The 21211-nt window shown below is 39.8% G+C and overlaps 1 protein-coding gene across 3 annotated transcripts in view; it reads right to left on the bottom strand.

The window, feature by feature from the left end:
* Nucleotides 1–6066: 6066 nt before the first annotated feature.
* Nucleotides 6067–21211, bottom strand: part of Pak5 (p21 (RAC1) activated kinase 5) — a 300079-nt gene continuing 284934 nt past the window's right edge. For all 3 annotated transcript variants that reach the window (NM_001434031.1, NM_001434030.1, NM_001107781.2), the window contains 3 exon segments: nt 6067–8342; nt 10397–10531; nt 12116–12241. In NM_001434031.1, the coding sequence (NP_001420960.1) occupies nt 8187–8342; nt 10397–10531; nt 12116–12241 (417 nt within the window). In that variant the 3' untranslated portion in view covers nt 6067–8186.

Below are 21211 nucleotides of genomic sequence, written 5' to 3' on the forward strand. Positions count from 1 at the left end.
GCTCCACCTTGGCCTTGGTTGCACATCTTACCACTCATAGCAGAAATCACAGAACTGTTACTAAGAAGCGATAGCATCCCATACTACACAGGAAAAGTATGGCCTCCATTCTCAAAGGTATGTTGGCCACTGGTCCATGAAGAAGCAGTCGATGAACAGGGATTTGGACAGCCCATGATTATGAGCAGTAATAGTGTCAGATGGGGACCAGTTTGGGGAACAGGTCAATTTTATTTGAAGTAAATTAAGGACTATATAGTTTTGGGGAAGGCAGTGGGAATATCCAGGGTAGGCAAAAGTCATTGCCTGAAGGCTCAGGTGCTGAGATGCCTCATTAGCATGGGGAGGCATTCCAGGGGATGGTAGGTGCTTGCTGAACAGGTTCTTATTGGGATAAAGAAAGCTGGACCTATAATCTCACTAAGGCTATGTGACATTCTATAGGTAGCAGGTACCTGAGTTTCGTGCTCCCTAGACAAGGTCAAAGAAGGAGAAGCCTTGCTGGTAGAGAGACTCTGCCACCTTGCACTGGGCTCAGAAGGCCATCAGGACAATGGGACACTTCGCCCTTAATCAGGAGGGCAACAGGAAAGGTAGTCATGACGGGCTTGCCCCTATGGATGCTTCACCTTTATGTGCACCAGCCAGCATCAGTTGCATGTCCTACATGTCACAGAAGCCACTCAACTGCTTTTCTTTTTTTTTTTTTAAATTTTTTAACATTGATTTATTTAAATGTGCTTTTTAAAGTTTGATATGGTAAATATCTCAAATACACAAATACTCAGAACACAGTGGGGAACACCCTCATAGAAGAAGGGGGCAGGGGGATGGGATAGAGTGTTTATGGACAGGAAACCAGGAAAGGGGATGACATTTGAAATGTAAATAAAAAATCCAATAAAAGAAGAAAACAAACCCATTAAAATACTGTGCTATGGATGGGAACAGAGAGTTTGCAATAGAAGTGTTTAAAATAGCTATGAAATCTAGCAAAAATATTGAATTTTCTTAGCATTTAGGGAAATGTAAACCAATAATGGTTTGGGATTTTATCATATCCCATTCAGAAAGGCTAAGTTCAACAGAATAACTGACAACGTTAGTAAGGATGTGGGAAAGAAGGCACTGTCATTCATTGTTGGTGGGATTGCAAAGTGATTCAGCTACTCTGGAAATCTGTGGTAAGAATTCTCAACAATCAGAAAGCATAGCTAACAGATGTTACCCACCTACACTATGCTTTGGCATATACCCAAAGGACTTGGCATGCCACTCTACAAACACTTGTTCAGCCATGTTCATGGCTGGTCTAACAAAAACTAAGGAAAGGGAAGAACCTAAATGTCCCTTAAGTGTTGAGTGGATAGTGAAAATATGGTACATATGCACAATAAAATTCTACTCAGAAGTTAAAAAAAAGCTAAATAATCATTTCTTCAAGTAAATGGATAGAACTTAAAAATACTGTAGTGAATAAAGTAATCCATACCTAGAAAGCAATGCACTGTTTCTTTTCTCTCTTTGTGGCTCATAGCTCCAAAGCTTTACATTTGACCCTATTATCTGGAATAAATGAAGAAGTCATGAAAATAAAAAGGGATCAAGTGGTAATGGGAGAGGAAATGAAAAAAGAGAAGGAGGATAGAACTAGGGAGGGACATTACAGAAGACTAGGGATGGCAAGCAGTACAAAGAATACCAGGTATGATTGAAAAAATACATAGGACATTTTATTCATTTATGTTAACCCAGAACTTCATTATATTATACAAATATATGATATATGTGTGTATGTGTGTATATTGTACAAAAACATTTGAACAAAGAGATAGCACCCTTTCCCAGAATAGTCTGAGGGTGTATGAATTTCCTGTAAACTGCTATCTAAAGTATGAAATCAGTGAGAAAATCTTTGCCAGTAAGAGCCCTGCAAAATGCTTTGGGGAAGAAGAATATGTCCTATAACTGAAGAGTGGAGAATGTGGTGCTGGCACTGTTTTAAAATGTTTTCAATGTGGGTATCTCAAAAAGGATAGTTCATAAGAATAATGGATTTTTAAAACTCCAAAATCACCAAGATAAGTAGAGCTAGATGCACAAAGTGCTCGCGTGTGGCCTTTTCCTGGAAAAGTGCAAGATATCATAGGTTGTGATTTTATAGATTCTGGTTCTGAGGTTTGGGCTGTATTCACTGGGGACATGGAATGAATGAATAAAGAGAGTTGTGAAATGCTAAGTAGCTTCGTCTTTCATGTTTTCATTAGAGTTTCTTCCTATGTAATTTCCTCATTTGTCAGTGGAAAAATAGATCTTCTGGATTTTTTTTTAATTTAGTAAAGAAAAAACAATGTGTGCATATTGAAACATAGTCAACATCTAATTTATAGAACAAAAAACTGAAAGTGTATGTGCCATTGAATATCAATGCTCTAGTAATTTTCCTCCTTTAATTAAAAGTCATTTTCCACTTAACTATATCTTTAAAAATTCCCCAGTGATTTGATGTGTCGTGCATGTTTCTCACACTATTTTTGCACAGTAAATCAGAATATGTTTCCAAACAAATGCTTTTTGTAAATTAGAAATAACAAATATTTCTTTATGCTAAAATTAAAGCAAATGGCTTTTTCTTCTCCCTCCGCTCCCTTCACATTTCTCTTAAATTCTTATTTTTTTTTATTAACTTGAGTATTTCTTATATACATTTCAAGTGTTATTCCCTTTCCCGGTTTCCGGGCAAGATCCCCCTCCCCCCTCCCCTTCCTTATGGGTGTTCCCCTCCCAACCCTCCCCCCATTGCCGCCCTCCCCCCATAGTCTAGTTCACTGGGGGTTCAGTCTTAGCAGGACCCAGGGCTTCCCCTTCCACTGGTGCTCTTACTAGGATATTCATTGCTACCTATGGGGTCAGAGTCCAGGGTCAGTCCATGTATAGTCTTTAGGTAGTGGCTTAGTCCCTGGAAGCTCTGGTTGCTTGACATTGTTGTACTTTTGGGGTCTCGAGCCCCTTCAAGCTCTTCCAGTTCTTTCTCTGATTCCTTCAACGGGGGACCTATTCTCAGCTCAGTGGTTTGCTGCTGGCATTCGCCTCTGTATTTGCTGTATTCTGGCTGTGTCTCTCAGGAGCGATCTACATCCGGCTCCTGTCGGTCTGCACTTCTTTGCTTCATCCATCTTGTCTAATTGGGTGGCTGTATATGTATGGGCCACATGTGGGGCAGGCTCTGAATGGGTGTTCCTTCAGTCTCTGTTTTAATCTTTGCCTCTCCCTTCCCAGCCAAGGGTATTCTTTTTCCTCATTTAAAGAAGGAGTGAAGCATTCACATTTTGATCATCCGTCTTGAGTTTCGTTTGTTCTAGGGATCTAGGGTAATTCAAGCATTTGGGCTAATAGCCACTTATCAATGAGTGCATACCATGTATGTCTTTCTGTGATTGGGTTAGCTCACTCAGGATGATATTTTCCAGTTCCAACCATTTGCCTACGAATTTCATAGACTCGTTGTTTTTGATAGCTGAGTAATATTCCATTGTGTAGATGTACCACATTTTCTGTATCCATTCCTCTGTTGAAGGGCATCTCGGTTCTTTCCATTTTCTGGCTATTATAAATAAGGCTGCGATGAACATAGTGGAGCACGTGTCTCTTTTATATGTTGAGGCATCTTTTGGGTATATGCCCAAGAGAGGTATAGCTGGATCCTCAGGCAGTTCAATGTCCAATTTTCTGAGGAACCTCCAGACTGATTTCCAGAATGGTTTTACCAGTCTGCAATCCCACCAACAATGGAGGAGTGTTCCTCTTTCTCCACATCCTCGCCAGCATCTGCTGTCACCTGAGTTTTTGATCTTAGCCATTCTCACTGGTGTGAGGTGAAATCTCAGGGTTGTTTTGATTTGCATTTCCCTTATGACTAAAGATTCAACTGCTTTTCTAATCCTGTTGACCCTTGTTTGGGTGCTCTTCACGTTGCCTGACTTTTCCTGGGAAAAGGTGAATAAACATCTATTTGCCTCAGACAGGCAACTGACTGCAGACAAAAGCAATTCTACCTGACTGTGTGTCTTCAAGAAATAGTGAATTTATTTCGGACAGGGGCCTCCCCAAAAAGCTCTACCCAGTATTGATACTGACTCACAAAAGGAACGCTTGTTCCTTGCCCAAGTTGGAGTAAAAAATAGTTTCCTCTTCCCCAGTAACTGTTGACTGCTTATATAGCAATAAGGAGGAGGCTCCTGAGTGTTTTAAGTTTTATGAGTTTCCTGTGTCTTATAAACTTCCCTTCCTATGCAGGGGAGAATGTTGCAGTTGAAAGGAAATTGTTACACTATATTTACTTTTCTCTGAATCTTCATTTTGGTGGGAAAAATTTTCCACAGTCACTGCACAAGTAAATAATTTGTGTCTAAATGTTTGTTTTAGCATTTCCTTTTAGTATAATCCCCACCCAAATTATGTAATCTGAAAATGGAAACATAAACCAACATGCTCATAATGATAATCTTCTTTGTACATTCATTCCCTTTATGCGGTATCGTGTCAGCTTCCCTAGATTTTTCCTGGTTATATATTTGATAGCCAATCCAGATACAATCTGTCTTTCTCTGAAATCTCATTATCTATTTCTTTGATTAAATTGACCAAGAAGTCTGACTCTGATATGTTAGCTTCAGGAAATGATTTATTTTACTTTATTTTATTTGATCTTATTTTATTTTAGTAATTGCCAGCGAATGGTCTTTTGGGTGGGTAACAGGAACCCAGCCACAATTATGCCCGATTCCATTTACCTACGATGGCTTTGAACGAATCAATTTCATGTCAGTTCAAAACCAACAGACCTCATCTCCTTTGAACTGGGTGACTTTGTATGAGAGAAAGTGACAGCAGCAGGAGGTAGGGCAGGGTGTACACTATGATATTCTAATCCTTCTTTCTTCTACATCTCCCCTACATCATGGGGTCTCAGACTGTGACATGGCCAAATCTATGGGGACTCGTATGGAGGCAACGTTCTGCTCATGTGTCTGACTTGAGATGCATTTGAAAGGAAGGAGGGAAGAATATCAAAACTTATTTGTTTACAGGAAAGGCTATATAGATGATACACTTGTTTAGAGTTCAGTTTCAGTGTCACCATGACCTCTTTCCTGAAGAAAAGACGACAGATCTCCCTAAAGTTCCTTCCACTGCAAATTGTGGTTGCACATCTTATCACTGTAAAAAACTCCCTTACATTTCTGTGTCTATGTGTGTGCATGAGCGCGCACAGGCACACACAAACCAAGGCACCATGGCATCACCATAGCATGCATGTGGAAGTCAGAGGACAACTTACCAGAGTTAGTTCTCTCTGTACCATTTGATTCCAAGAATGTCACTCAGGTCACCAGTCCTGGTGGCAAGTGCCCTTATTACTGGGTCATCTCTCAGGTCTTCATTACACTTTTAAGTAGTTTAATATGTTCCCTGGTTCTTCTACATGCTCCATCTAACACAGTCAAGAAAACATAATGTCTGTTCCCTTTGCAGCAAAGCCCAAGGATTTGTCTGTGAGAGGTTGCCACCATCTTCCTCTTTCTTGACATACGATGAACTTGTCCTCCCTCATCTTTCTGTCTTAGGTCATTTCATGAAGGTCACCGTCTAAAATTTCTAGACAAGAAGCGGGCTCTTTGACATACATATTTTTCTCCAACTTCAAGGGCTCAATATAGTGATGGAGAGACTGAGCTCCTTCTCTGGCTAAGACTTTTTAGTGAAATTCATGGTAAAATGACTCAAATCAGCTCAACGTCCTAGGAGTAAGATGGATGTCCTTAGCTACCCATCTGGTTTTCCTTGAACCTGGTTCCTCAGAGTTTAATATTCTTCTCTAAGTAGAGTATCTATATCAAATTCTTACACAATTGGTAATTTGGGGGGTAGGGATGTTTTTCGTCAGTTTGAGACATGATGATGTTACATATAAACCAATTCATTTGCACCCATGAGATCATAGGCACACCATCTCTACTTACTTAATAAGACACACTCAGAACACAAGTCTCTCCAATAGCACGGTGGGAAAAAGGCAAACACTTACTTTATTTGTGGTGCAGCTTCTGCCAATGCTCACTGCTCACAGATTCCTTTAAGCTACAGTAACATTTAGTAAACTCACCGAATACTGTAAAAAATGCCCATTGATAAGAAAATTACAGAAAAAAATTTCCATTACACTGTCGAAAGTTGTTTGAGTCCAAAATCTGCTATTTTTTTTTTTTTGCAGATTTTGCAATGAATTTTTTTAATGTTGATTCTGGTTAAAAGTGATTCTGATTGACTCTTCTTTCCTCTCCTACATAGTCCTGGCTGAATTATGACATTCTGTTTTGTGACATTTTAGGATTGCAATTTTGGGGATTGAGATTGCTGTTATTCTTACATATTTATATTAAGACTTTTAACAGTTTTCATAAAACATTGATGTTCTGTGTTTTATAAAACAAAGTTATAGATTCTATTGATTGTAAAGCATTTCCAGTTTGGGTTAAAACTGAACAGCTAATCAGCAGAAGGTCATTTTATGCCTTTTTTCCTTTTAAACTATAATAAATAATTATCAACCTATTAATTACAAAAAATCTTAATTATGCTTAGATCAACCAGAGTATCTTCACAAATTTATTTTCCCATTTGTTACAGTCTGCAAAGTCACTAAGTAAAGCCTCTGGTTTTCCAGTTTGGTAACAAATGGCTTTTGTCTGATGCATAATTAATAGAAACTAATGATGACTATGTAGCGCTTCCAGAGTTTTAAAGGCAAATCTATATTGGCCTACAGTTAACATGCAAATTCATCCAACAAGCAACACAAAATGTATTGTAGTAGTCATTCATTTTTATCAACATTCAGGAAGATCGAGACAGCAGCACAAACTCTCCTTATGTCAGAAACACATTATAACACGGCCACCACGGAAGTTAGACCATACTTGGTAAAGTACCCCCTTGCTAATTCATCCTCTATCATCCGTTCAGACTTTCAGCACAATACATGAATAACAGTGATTAATACTGTGGCATGAAGGTAAATACAGACAAGAGTTTGGTGTGCTAGCATACAGAGTCTTAGAAACAGTGACGGACCAAACAACTTGCCTTATTCATTCTCCCTTTGTGAGCCTGGCATTTCCATGGTCTCACTGAAACATTCTACCTGGGGATCTGAGTCCAAAGATCCCAGCATTAAAATTACTCCCTGGGAGGGAAATTTGGCCACTGAGGATGCCACACCTATTTGAAGGGAGGCATCAAGGGTAATATCTGGTTCTACAAAAGAAAAAAATGGTGTTACCAGAATCTTTGCAGGAATATGTAATTTTTCAAAATACTTAGCATCATCTCAAGGAATCATATGGCAATTCTGTGGCTCAAATGTTATTTCATTATATTTGGTTGGGTAAGTGAAGTGTCCGCACCACCACCATCCCCCTTAACTCTTCCTCCACCACATAAGACACTTGTTAAGATAAGAAAGATATTCTGCTAAAGCTGACGGTGACTGAGGGTCATTTAGTATTCAAAGTTCCTAAAGAATCGTTGGTTCTCTGAAAGGGATAAAAAAGTAGGAAAGGCTTTGTTCAAACGCCTGCTAGTAAACAAGTATTACTTCAACCGAGACAATGGCTACGTGACATCAAAGTACTATAAATTATCAAAACTATCGTACAGAAAAATTACAAATTCATTGCAAAATACATTACACTGCTACCATTAAGAAAAAAAGTGCTTTTTATTTTCTTTTCTTCCTTTCTTTATCTTTTTTTTTTTGCCAGAAAAGTATTCTTTCAATAATAGAAAATCCTATATGGTACCCTGCATGTGGCTAGGATATATCGTAACGGAGTTTGTACTGAGTCCTTCTGATTCACTGGGAGAAGGGCTGAAAATGTATAATAATGACTTATTAAAGCCATGCTCCAATTGACCATGCCAGCTGTTAGTGGAGAGATGCCTACTATTTAAGACACTAGAAGAAGATGCCCTGGTCTGTCGAACCCTGCCGGTCAGGTCATCACACTGTCCCACCAATCAGCTGGTTTAGAATACACAGGTCTTTGCATGTTTTGTGGGTCTCCTCATGTTCTCCTGAATCATTTTTATGTCTTTGCCTAGCTTTGCATCTTATGTGACTCCTCTCAGTGATGCCTATATTGTCTCATGAGGGGAACGATGCAAGATGGCGGGCCTGCCAATTTTAAGAATGGATGTCCAAGAAGTTCTTGAGCTGTGGCTCTTTGAGAGGGCTCCCTCACCAACATAAGATCTAGGAATCCTCGGAGCATGGAAGAAACCTGCAAAAAGAAACAGACATAGTGAGGACTAAAACAGATGCCAACCTCCTGTCCTGAAACGATGCCCCAACTAACATCATTGATAACTTCAAACAGGAAATTAAGGAGAAAGATATGGAAGAAAAAAAACAGATGTCATCACTATAATTGCTTTCAAAGTTTGAAATAAAGAGGGTAAAGGATAGAGAAACTGTTTATTAAATAAAATAATGATGGTAAGAAATGACGGCAATTATGTCGGGATTATATAGGAACTCTTTATATGTGTGACAAAGTCAACTAAGACTATAAAATAGTGCTCAGTGGGGATGCCTTCGCTTTCTTCACAGAGAAAAACAAATTTCTATCAGGTTGGTTGACACAGACATTTCCCTTTAATTTTTGTAAAGTGAACTGTCTTGATGTCTATCTTAGTTACTTGGAGATGAGCACCATTAAATGAATGTCCTGATTGACTTTAGCATATTTTGACATCTGCTCATTCTCTATTTCTGTTGAGATCTAGGACATTTCTACCACTCTAAGAGGGTGCCTCAGCCTTCTCTTCTTGCCTTTACCTATAGCCCAACTAAAGGTAATGAGTATCTTACTGCTAGTAGGATATGATAGTTTTATCTGTCTTTACATTTTGTACAGAATTTTATATATATGTATATATATGTATGTGTGTGCACGCGTATTTGTGTATGTGCATATATAATATGTAAATACATTATGTGTTATGAATGTATTATATATCTGTAAACTGTTCATTGGTTTATTTTTACTCAATGCTGCATTTATGAGATTCTTTCTTTACTTGGTTCATCATTTTCATTTTTGTGTCCCATTCATTGTTCAATTATTTCATAGGTTATTTTTATTTGGGAAACAAACCTGGGATCTCCCAGCTTTTAAACATTAGGGATAAATATATTTTTGTGTATTCCATAGTACTCATTTCTACTGGGTGCGGGGTTATTTTTCACACAATTCGTTTTTAGTTAAATTTTACTGGTTAACCTTAATCCAACCCAGTAAAAGTTTCAGACTCTTATTTCTTATGGTTTCCTTTGTACTGCACCTCTGCACAACCTATGCTAATGATTTTCTGGTCCTTTTCATTAAGGGGTGAGATGAATTGGGAGCTTCTACCGTTCCAAACTCTACTCCTGTAAACAGCAGCCTTGAGCTTTTTCTGTTAGAAAGCAAATGGAGGGAGATATGGCTAGGCTGGGCTTGACTGAAATGTCAGGTCTGCCAAGGAGCTGAGAGCTAGCAGGCTATTTCTTGGAATAATTAAAAGCCATGAGTTAGTCCCAGTCGTTATGTCTTAGAACATGTGAAAAATCACACTAATTGGTCCTTGATATGAACATGCCCTTCCTCTCCCTGCATGATCTAGTCCCTACCTATCTCTGAAATGTTCTATCCTCATCTTTGTACTGTGTTGATGCAGCATATGAGCCTTCTTCCCTGGCTTCAGGTCCTTGCATCTGATGCTCATTCTGCCTGGGATGTTTTTCTTCCAGATCTTTGCATGGCTGGCCCCTTCTCTCCATTTGGCACACATAAAGCGTCCTGTAAATGGCTTCCTTGGTTTTCACAGGAAGGGAGCTCCTATCTTTCATCTTGTACATTCTCTCTCTCCACAATACTTTGGCTTTTTTCTAGCATGCACTGATTTTTAAAATCCTATTGTGTAGATTGTATTGCCTTCTTCTCTACTTAGAATGCAAGCGCTACAAGTCAAGAGATCTGAGGCTTGGGTTGCAATATCCCTAGTGCTTAGATGTCCTCAGAAGGTACCAATTACTCAGAGAGGACATACTGGAAAGAGTGTTCAATTCACCTCTCACCGGTCCATTGAGAGAAAACTGGTGACATCCCATTAATAGATGAAAAACTTTGTAGTAGGAGGTATGGAGTTACTTGCCCAGTAAAGGCACAGAAGAATATAAATTTGAATCTAGATGACTAAGTCCAAAACTCTTACCCCAAATTAGAGCCAGTGGACTGGATATGCCAGTCCTTAAACGAATAGAGAGGCTTAAAGATCCAACGGTGATTCTTACCTTGTGCAGGTCCTTCACTCTTGGAGGTAAACTGTCCCGGATCCTCCTCATGGCCTGCAGAGGAGGCTCATTGAAATAGGGAGGCTCACCATCAATCATCTCTATCACCATTATCCCGAGGGACCAGATGTCCACCTGTTAGGCACAATCCACTGGTTATGTCAGGAATAGAGAACATTCTGGAGTTCTGATGTGTCATGAAACCAAACTTTATGATAGAATTTTACATGCTGAATTATTTCACTCTTTTTGCTAATGTCATTTGTTTACATATTTGTGTGTGTGTGTGTGTGTGTGTGTGTGTGTGTGTGTGTGTGTGTATTTGTGTGTATGGTTTGCCCTCAGAGGCCAAAAAAGGATGTCAGAGCCTCTGGAACTAGAATTACAGGTAGTTGTAAGCAGTCTGATGCAGTTGAGCTCAGGTCTTCTGCAAAAGCAGTGTGCTCTCTTAACTACTGGGTAATCTATCTCCCTAGGCCGTGTGTGCTTTTCAAAGATGGTTCTAGTTAAGTTCTTACCAGTTTCATTAGAAATGAAATTTTACCATTCTCAAGTTTAGAACTTTAATTTTTATCCTGGTAAGTTCTGTACTAATTACTGATCAGGCCAGATTAAAAAAGAAAATAAAAACCTTTTACATTATGAAAATAGAGAAGAAAGTTACATTTAAATATAAGAAATTGAGAAAACTCTTTGACACACTTAAACCAAACTTCAAGAATCTATTTTGTTCCACACACAGTATGTTTTCACAAAGTTCTGTCCCCACCCACTTTAGGGCTTTCCTTTTCTGCTTTTTATTATTTTAAATGAACCCACACAGACTCCTGCTTGGTAAGCTGTTTTCAGAGGGTGGCAAGCAGTTCTGAGTAAGGAATGGGCAAGCCAGAGGAAGGGAGGCCAGGGCAGGTAAACCCATCTAGTCATCTTCTGTGATGCCCTTGTTACATTTTTATCTGCCCTCTGTGTCTTTCCTCTACTACTTCTGATGACTGTCACTGATGATTTAGCTCTGGGGACCACAGTGAGGAAAACAAGCTGGGTTCTTATTCATGATCGCAGGAAGCAAAGCAGGAGAACAGCATCTGGCTTCTTTCAGGTACCACTGTCCCCTCATCAGTACAAGCCATTGCCATCTAGAGCACAGTGCACAGAAGCACTATGGGAAATCTGTTTGCCTCTGAGTTCTTGTGCACACTGTTCCCTGCCTAGAAAGCCTCTGTTTAACCTTCCTTCATTTTCATATTTTAAGCTTTATCCCTTAATAGGTTTTCTTTCATTTCTAGAAGAAATAGAAATTAGGCTATATTTTGAATGTTTCATTATACACACATGATTTTCTATTATATTTCTATGAGATGCAAATATTATTTCCTCGTGACTCTTTCTGCACTTCTTTCCCCTTTCTGAAGCATTCTAGTTATATTTCCTTACAACCTGTCACTGGGTGTGGGACCAGTGATTTACTCACTCTGTGATTCCCTTGCCCAATTTCCTGCAAGACTCCAGAGAAACCCACTGTGTAAAGATTGTGGTGATGTGCCCAGTGGGACCAGTGCTCTTTCTGTCACAGTCAGCTTTGAGCCAGTAGATCCCCAATGGCGGGGATCAACAGAGTCAGAAGTCCCTTAACTCCTGGACCCACTAATCAGTACCGCTGTGCCTCAGAGGCAGATCTCAGGGCCCATGGGCCCCAATTGATGGCTGCCACCTACTTACCTCTGTCCCATAAGGTAGCCTGGAAATCACCTCAGGAGCCATCCAGTATGGGGTACCCACCAGTGACTTCCTCTTTGGCACCTCTTTGGAAACTTGAGCACAGAAGCCAAAGTCAGATAACTTTATCTGAGAGGAGAAGCAAAGCAGTAAAGAGATCATTAGAAAACACCACCCACTGGGAGTAGACATATATACACAGACCTGAAAACAGGGACAAAGAGATTCATCCACATTCATTACTGGGACTCAGATAGTAAAGAAGTTCCCAGAACCTTTCCTATGACTCTTGACCTCCCACAGCTTTTATCTCTCATGAAATTATAGGACAAGCACAGGTAACCCTTACAAGTTAAGTATATCCCAAACAATATATTTCTCAAACCCACAATGATGCTTTTGTGTAATGGAGTAGATGTTCTCTATAGAAATGTGATTCATGTTGCTACAGTTCAGATTCTTGGGGTTGAACACATTTAGATTCTTACAGACCTTGAGATCACTCAAATATCCATTATTTTTATCTGTATTTATGATAGTACAAGACCTCCAACTGCCTAGGTTCCTGAGTTAACATTGCAGGGCCAACTTCCCCTTCTCTTTTTGCTTAGCTCCTTTGCCATGGAAATCAAAGTTGCCAAGGTGAAAAACTTTGCAGGCATAAATCTAGGTATGTAAACTGAGAGTCAGCACTCAGCTGTCAGACATTTAAAGCGGTTAGCCCAAGGACTCAGAGTGTGTATATTATCTTATTAATCTTTGACATCATGAAAGTGCTCTGAAAATCCTTCCATAGAACTCTAATGCTCTTAAGGCCATATTTCAGAACAAACTGCACTGGGAGACACCTGCTGATATACAGACTCTAAAGGCCCAGAGCTCAGTTTGTGCTGGAAGGTATGGTTCTCAGTCATCATGACCTGCTCTGAATGCCCAGTGGTCTTATAGACAGAACATTAATGGGCAACTTACCCCTACTATTGACAATAGAAACCAAGACAGTGGGCACACTGAGCACTGACTAGCAATGTTGAGAATGACCATCAGAAGTTAAGATTGCCATGCATCAAAAGTATACTCTGTTTTCTTGGGTACAAATTATCTCTTGCTGTTCTTCATATTCTTCTGAGCTTTCCTCAGCCTTTTCTTGGCTCTCCTTCTGCTACATTCACCTTACGTCTTTGGTGTGCTCTATCCCTAGACTTTTGATTTTAGGGCCTATTTCTTTCCATCTACTTGTGTTGGGTTTTCTTTCCTTTTCTATCTGAACTTGGTTTTGTAGGAGTTTAGCTAAGTGGTCAATATTTGTCTAGGACAACAAACACACAGCCCTTCATTTTACAACTATAATCATGTAGCTCCACTGGAATTTTTATAATAAAAAGATACGTGTGTGTGTGTGTGTGTGTGTGTGTGTGTGTGTGTGTACACCTGTGTGTGCACCGTCATAGAGACCAGAGGTCAATGTGTGGTATGTTTCTTTACCTAGTCCCCTTTTTCAGAACAAAGGCTCTCAATGAATTTGGAGCTCCCTAATTGGCTAGAATCCTCCTGTCTCTGTCACCCAATGCTAAGATTATGGGCATGTACAGCTGAACATGGAGTGCTGGGTATCTGAACACAGGTTCTTATTCTTACACAGGCATGGTACATAGCACGCAATCTCCTCACCCTCTAAAGCTTTCAAATCTATTTTACCATTTGATTTGTTATTAATTAAATTGTGTGTGTGTGTGTGTGTGAGAGAGAGAGAGAGAGAGAGAGAGAGAGTGAGAGAGAGAGAGAGATCTTAGAATATACCCTTATTTGGAAATACTAGTATGCAGTTATATGTTTTACATTCTAGTTACCTTTTATTGTCAACTTGAAGCCCCTAGAGTCACCTGAGAGGGTGGCCTTCAATAAGGAGTTACCTTGACCAGATTGGCCTGTGTGCACACCTGTGGGAATTGTCTTGACTATTAATTGATGTGTGAGCATTCCTAAGCAGCTGGTCCTGGTCTATGTAAAAAATATAAATAAGCATAAGCCTGTGAGAGAGAAAGCCAGAGTGTGCAACACACAGCATTCCTCCATGATCCCTGCCCCAGTGTACTGGTCTTGGCTTTCTGCACTAGCTTTCCCAATGATGAGTTGGGAACTACAAGCATAAGCCAAGAAAACAATTTTCTCCCTTATCACAGCAGCAGAGCAATTGGAACAGAAATTGGTATCAGCCATTCAATGTGGAGTTGATACTTTGATTCTCTGATGTTGTATTGCACCTCCTACTCCTTTCTAGTATTGTTATTTCCAACCTTCCCTATAAATGATAGTAGGCTTCAAGGCAGTCTGTAGCATATGTCTTTGCATTAAGGATGGAGAGAAGACCTTTAAGTATCTTTGTTTCTAAATACTTAATATCTACATCAACTAGGATTGAGAGTCTAGACGGATGACCACAATTTTTAATGAGGTTAAGTCCTGAGGAAGGACTAGAACCATTAAAGATAAATCAAAAGGCCTGAAACAGTAACTTTAGTCATCTACCATGAAAATATTACAGTCTTTTAGATATACTCCTGAAAACCAGTTGATTAATATCCCTGGTTATGCCTTGAAAAGGGAACCCATGGTGTGGATAGAAGTAGGTTTGCTCACATCACCATTTGGATGTAGCATCCAGAAATTTCTTGGCAGGAGAGTGGGAACATTTTTTGAGCAGCCAAAGAAGAGCTTTCAGCACTTGGAGCAAGAGTCTAGAGCCTTGACGACCTTCAGAGTGCCTTCCTGCACAGCACAGCCCCCATGGGCCAATTAATTCCCAGAGTACACCAGGCTAAGCATCAGGAGAATTTAGGTTGACCAAGGAAAGGACCATAGAAGAGTGAGAAGATGGATTTTATCTCCCTCACCCTGTGAACCCACATATATTCTTCATGCTCCTGGAAGATACTGCAAGAAAGACGGGAGGTAGAAGGCAGAGGAAGGAGCAAGTATTTAAATCTAAAAGACTGAATTTTTAATGATATCAGCTACACTTTGAAATAATCTGGTTCAATTTTGACTAACAATGTTTAAATTACTCAAACAGCTTAAACTTAATGGATAAAATTAAAATAGAGAATTCAAGAAAAGAATCCATCAAATAGAACATTTTGCAGTAGTGTAGGTAAAGTTTAAGACATTGTAATGTCTTTCTGTGCACATATATATGTTTTGTGTGTGTTTGTGTGCCTTTGAGTGCACAATACCTGTTATAGTATTAATTGTTTCTAAAGCTTATAATTTCATTTTTAAAGAAGGAATATAATAATAAGAAAGTTTCTTATTATTATATAAATTAAAGATTAATGGTCACAATTATGGCAATACATTTCATTTGCCTACACATATCAGAAACTTGAATGACCAAGAAGTGACATTTTGAGCATTTGGGGACTGGCTTTTTAACCTCATTATCTTATTGTGTGTTTCTCTTTGATGACATGAAAAACCCCAAATCCTTCAAAATCTGGCATCCTAATAATTATTTCCCTGACAAAATGTATAACTTAAGGAATTGAAACGACGCTTGGCAGTTAGGCCCACTCTTCTTCTGCAGGAGCATAAATGCCTTTGTATGATTTTTTCAACTCATCCAAGTACATAAAAGACAGTTTTCTAAAAAAGCATAATTGCACACAACATTTGTCCAAATAAATCTCAAGTAGATAAAGAGAACTCAAGTAATAAGTAGAATAAAGTACAGTGGGCAGAATTAGAAGCAAACCACACGGCTCTAAGATGGGGATTGTTTCAGGTGGAATTGTGCAGTGTGGCTTAGCAGCAAACTACCCCATCTCCTTAATGCAGTCACACTGAAATAACAGGAAGAAGTACATTGCCTCCAGCCAGGGGAGATGTAACGTGTTATAGGACATACCAAGGAACTCAGAGGCTACAGTTCACATGGAGCTGTTCTCTCACCTCCTATCCCAGCCGTCTCCAACATGTCTTATCCAGGAAATGGGCTGCACAAACACGCAAGGGAGAGAATGGGCAAAAGAAAGTCCATTCCAGAACAGTTGTAGATCTCAAATGAATTATGAATTTTCTGTTCTGTAAATTGCATAAACTAGGTTATTGTGTCTTTGCTTCATGGTTTGAGTTACGGCCAATGATGGCTTCCTTTGTGAATATTTCTTAGATGCTTTCTACAAGGCAATAGTGCTTAACATGTGTACCTTCAGCATCATTTGGCAGTTTGTTAGTAACGAAGGTTCCTGGGTACCACTTAGCCTGATTAAATCATCACCCTAGAGGCAGGATCCGGGAAATTCGTTTAATTTTCATGTTCTCTACTGGTTTCAGATGCTCACTAAAGTCTGAGAACTTTAACCTTACTGAGAGCAATGGCAAGGGACAACAACAAACCCTGAGATCGGGACTAGGAAGAGCCAGTTTGATGACGGGGAAAGCAGTGTCACCTAAGGTCCACGTCATCAAACACCTTCTCTAAGAGGAGCGGGAGGACATCATAGACATCAGCTGAGAGGGGCAGAGTCCTCATTTCTTCTCCTACCATTGGACAGAGCACAGTTAGCTGCAAGTTACTTTCCCAAAGCTTTATCACACTGTTAAAGGAAAGCTGGAAGCTTATCCTCAGATGCTCTGTGATACCTCCTACACGGAGATACCCTCCCTCTGAGAATTAGCAGGAAGGAGACATAGATGGAGATTAGGACAGTAAGCTATTTCAGATGCTCAAATCTCTGTTTATTTAAAAATTGCCTCTGTGTGATTATCTTTAAGTCATCTGTTAATTGTAAAATGCTATTTAAGAGATAAAAATGTCAAAGGGAACAGAACTAATAATACCAGCCCATTAAATGAGCAGCCAGAGACAATGAATACACCAGGGCACATCCTTGGTGAGGAGATACTGGATTCCTGCTGAGGGTTGGTGACATTGTAGTGAGGGGGTGGAGTGGTCATAAGACACTGGTTGATGATCTGTGGTCATTTGTCCTCTCTATTCCTCTTTAAAGTCATATAAGGGATGTGCTAGACTCTTTACATTATCTATAAGCACCTCACTCATTGGCGTTTCCCCCCCTGAAATACATCCCAAGTCAAGAAAGAATTCAGGCAGGTCACTTCTCTGAGAGATATTAGAAACTCTGGCAATGAAACAAACAAGCATAACATGGAAGTCAGGAACAGCTGATCAGGACTTAACTGCTAAGTGAGAGATCACCACTAAGACTTTATTCTGTGAAGGAACTTAACCTCATAGAATAAGGCCTTCACAGTCATTCCACAAGGTAAGTCAGGGAACATATACCCTACTGCTAGGACGTTTCAAGGTGGCTTCTGGGGAGGGAGAATGGTATTTCTCTCCAATTACTAGCTTGACCTATCCCAGTAGCCAGAGAAAGCCCCCCCCCCCCAGCAAAAAGATGCAGGTGGGAAGATTTGAGGGTGTAGCTATTGGTCAAGAATGGTAGGTTTCCATAAAACTCTGGGGGGAGCTCTAGCAGGATCTGCTAGGAGGGATCACACTTATGACATTTACATTACTGGCATGGACAGATTGGAGCACAGTGCTGCCAGGCTGAGTTTTTTCCCAAGGATTATGGATAGTTGAAAGTTTATGGGAAATCTCCCAAGTTTTAACATGTGGGAATCAGTTTATAGTTAAAAAGAAGAGACTGACCATAAAGCCCATTTGTGTGCATGCCCTTTCAATGAATGGATTTATTGGTCATATGCATGAATTCTATTTCAGCTTGGCAAGTCACTCACTTGTTGCTTACTGGCCTCTAAGTATTATACAGAGCTATGTGATACAGCTTGTCTCTTTCACTCCATCCATTTCTCTTTATGCTTATTTAAAAATTCCATTCCTGGATAGAGACTGAGAAGCCCATTGGAACCAATATCCTGTGATGTTCTGGGAGGGGAAGGAGCACATGTCTTCACATGCAGGAGCCTGCTCTGACTGCTCTCTGGAATAGATCTGGCAACATCACGCCTCATTCTCCTTGCTTGCTTAATTATGGAAATCCTCACACTTATTATCTTCTGTTTAATGTTTGTCAGAATAATTGACTGATATCTCCATTGGGTCTGTGATGTAGGAATGTAGGTGTGTAGGTATGGATGTGTGGGAAGAGGTCACACACACCTGTGTGTGCAAGTGAAGAGGTCAGAGGTCAATCTTAGGTGTCTTACTATAATGGTCTCCACTTTAGTTTTAAAAACAGGATCCTGGGACTTAGCCATTAGCTATCCTGGCTGGCCAGCAAGCCCCTTGGATCCTCCTTTCTCCACACTCAGTTCTGGGATTACAATGAGGCATCGCCATGCCTGGCTTTTTTTATGTGGGTTCTGGGGATCTGGATTCAGATCTTCGTATTTGTGCAACAAGCACTTTACCCACAGAACTATTTTCCCTGGTAAGGACCAATAAAATAGGCATTTTACTTATTACTTCCTCTATATGTCTGTTGTTACATTCTTATATTCCAAATGAAGTAGCTTAATGAAATAAGTACTTCCTTGTGTTCATCCTTAGGACCTATATTTTCCTAGCCCTCATGATAATAAGCGTTCAGAAAATAAATATGTGAATAAAATCACCAAGACTGGGAACACTCACAATGCTTCCATTTTTATAGGCTCTTCTGAGTACACAGAGGTATAAGGATGCTTGAGACACAAGTTCTACTTTTGAGAGTATAAATTGGATAGTTTAATAATCTTGCATATTAAACAGAGGTAAAATCTTTAGTTAAGTTGATTAAACACTGTCTTATGATTTTAGTCCCCCATCTGACTTCAAATCAGATGTTTCCAGAAAAAGAAGCTGTGCGATCAACTTCCAGACGAAGGGAAAGATGCATGGATTGGAACTGCCCTGCCTTTTTTTCTTGACATATCGTTCCCAGAGCTGACTCACGCACCATTTCAGTGCTCCATCCATTTTGTGTTCATGGGGCCTTTTGTAGGTGCTTTCTTAGTCATATGGAAGGATTTTTGCCCTCTTCCTATGCTTCTTCTGTATACACATACATTCTCCCTTGCATCACTCTGTAGTACTTTGTGCTTTGTCTTACTAAGAGGAGCTGTTAAAGGCTAGTGGGCTCAGGCTGAAAGACTAAAGCACTTGTCCAGCAAATCTGAGGACTGTAGTTAAGGTCCACAGAACCCATATAAATGTTGGGGGTCATGACGGACTCCCTGTAATTTCAACATGTTGGAAGTGAAGATGGGGAATCCCCTAGGGCAAGCTGGTGAGCTAGACTAGTCATATCAGTGATTTCTGGGTTCAGTTGAGAGGCCTTGCCTCAAGGAAAGGGAAAAGAATGATTTCCAGTCATCAGACTTAAGCTGTTACAAGCATGCACACCCATGTACACACAAATACAGAGGAACGTGAAAGACACTTTATACCTACATGTGTGCAGGAAAACAAACGTGCAGTCTATTCTCCATCTCTTGAAACTGGGATCTGATAAACGTGTGGCCTACTTTAGCTAGGATGATATAAGGTGAGGGCTGCAATGCATTGTGCATTGCCTCTGTACTAGGGATTGCCCCTCTTGATAGTTTTGGGAACACTGTGACATACAAGATGTGAATTATACAAGGCTACTCTACAGGGAGAAGGGAGACATATGGACCCATTAGCACTCCACCCACACTGAAAGCCAGCTAGCTACAGACAGGACAGAGACCATCATCAGCTTGGGAGCAGCCTGCAGATGATGGTCTCCACTTTCTTCTAATAGATAGCTGGATTTCGACATGGAGTAGAGAGATAACCTCAGCCAGATGGATAATGTTCATGTCATGTTGGAATTTGCTGAAGAATTCTCAGAGAGCTGAGCCGGAAGAATCTGCCCTCTAGCCTGGTTGAAAGGCAGCAACTACAAGTATATGATGGAGACTATGAGCTACAGGCTGTTCACAAATGTGGAATGGAGCAGAGGCCAGTTGTCTTAGCCGATGAAACACGAAATACTGACCTATGCGTTTTTGAATAAAAGACATGGTAATTGCTTTAAACCACTTAGTTTTGAGTGGTTTATTGTATAACAAAGCAAACTTATGCATGTTCTTGCACTGCTCCTTTAAAAAAGTTTTAACTGGAGTATTGACAAAAGCAGTAATTAAAACTGTTCATGCATAAACCTCAAACCACACACCATATATGCACATACATGAAAATATGGAAAAAGAGATAATAGGATTATGAGGTATCTTTCTCCTCTCCACTTTACTAAATTTATTAATTTATCTATAATAAAACTTAAATTTTTAAAATATAAAACAAGATGAGCCAAAACTAGTGGGCAGTTTCTTCCAGCTCATCTCTGATAATTCTTCAGCAAATTCTTATGTGAAAAGGACATTTTCTATTTCCCCGAGGTGCCTGGATTATAAAAGCCTGTTTCCTTATCCCAAGCTCACTTCCTCTGGGGAGAATTTCAGAGGAGTGAAGAGAGCCTATATAGTCAGAGTCTATGTGTCAAGACTCTTCTCACTAAAGCTTCCTTGAATGAGAATTTGCTACCTCTCTGGTGGTCACATATCCTATATTCTGTTGACTTTTGTACTTTGACAGAATCTCCGTGTAGATTATGTTGATGAGACATGTAGAAAACTGGGTATCAAAATATAGTTTGGTAAATGTTTTTTCTTTGCCTTTTAAATCTTGATGCATTTTCTTTCTTTGAGCCTTCTCAAACCAGCATGCAGGGATTAAATTGATGACTTCCTGGAGACTGTAATCAAGGAGCAGAGTGAAGAGGGGCATTTATTCTAAAGCTTCATCTGGCAAATTCAGAATATCCTGGTTTCTACCAAAGACCCGCTGAGCTCCTGCCCAGTGGCCCCAAACCTCACAATTTCTTCAGCATGAGCTAATAACAATGATGATCTATTTCAGAACACTGTACCCACTTTTATGACTTGTTTCTTATAATTTTTCTATGTCTGTTCTCACATAGGTAAACTATCTTTTAAAGTCTTCTCAATGCCATCAAGAAGAATTGGTCATTGATTTTTCCCAGGGATGTGGAGATTTTTGAAGATAGACATACTCACAAGAAGAGAATAGACAGAGCCAAAGAA

The sequence above is a fragment of the Rattus norvegicus genome, chromosome 3 (genome assembly GCF_021556685.1).
Source record: "Rattus norvegicus strain SHRSP/BbbUtx chromosome 3, alternate assembly SHRSP_T2T, whole genome shotgun sequence".
Lineage (NCBI taxonomy): Eukaryota > Metazoa > Chordata > Mammalia > Rodentia > Muridae > Rattus > Rattus norvegicus.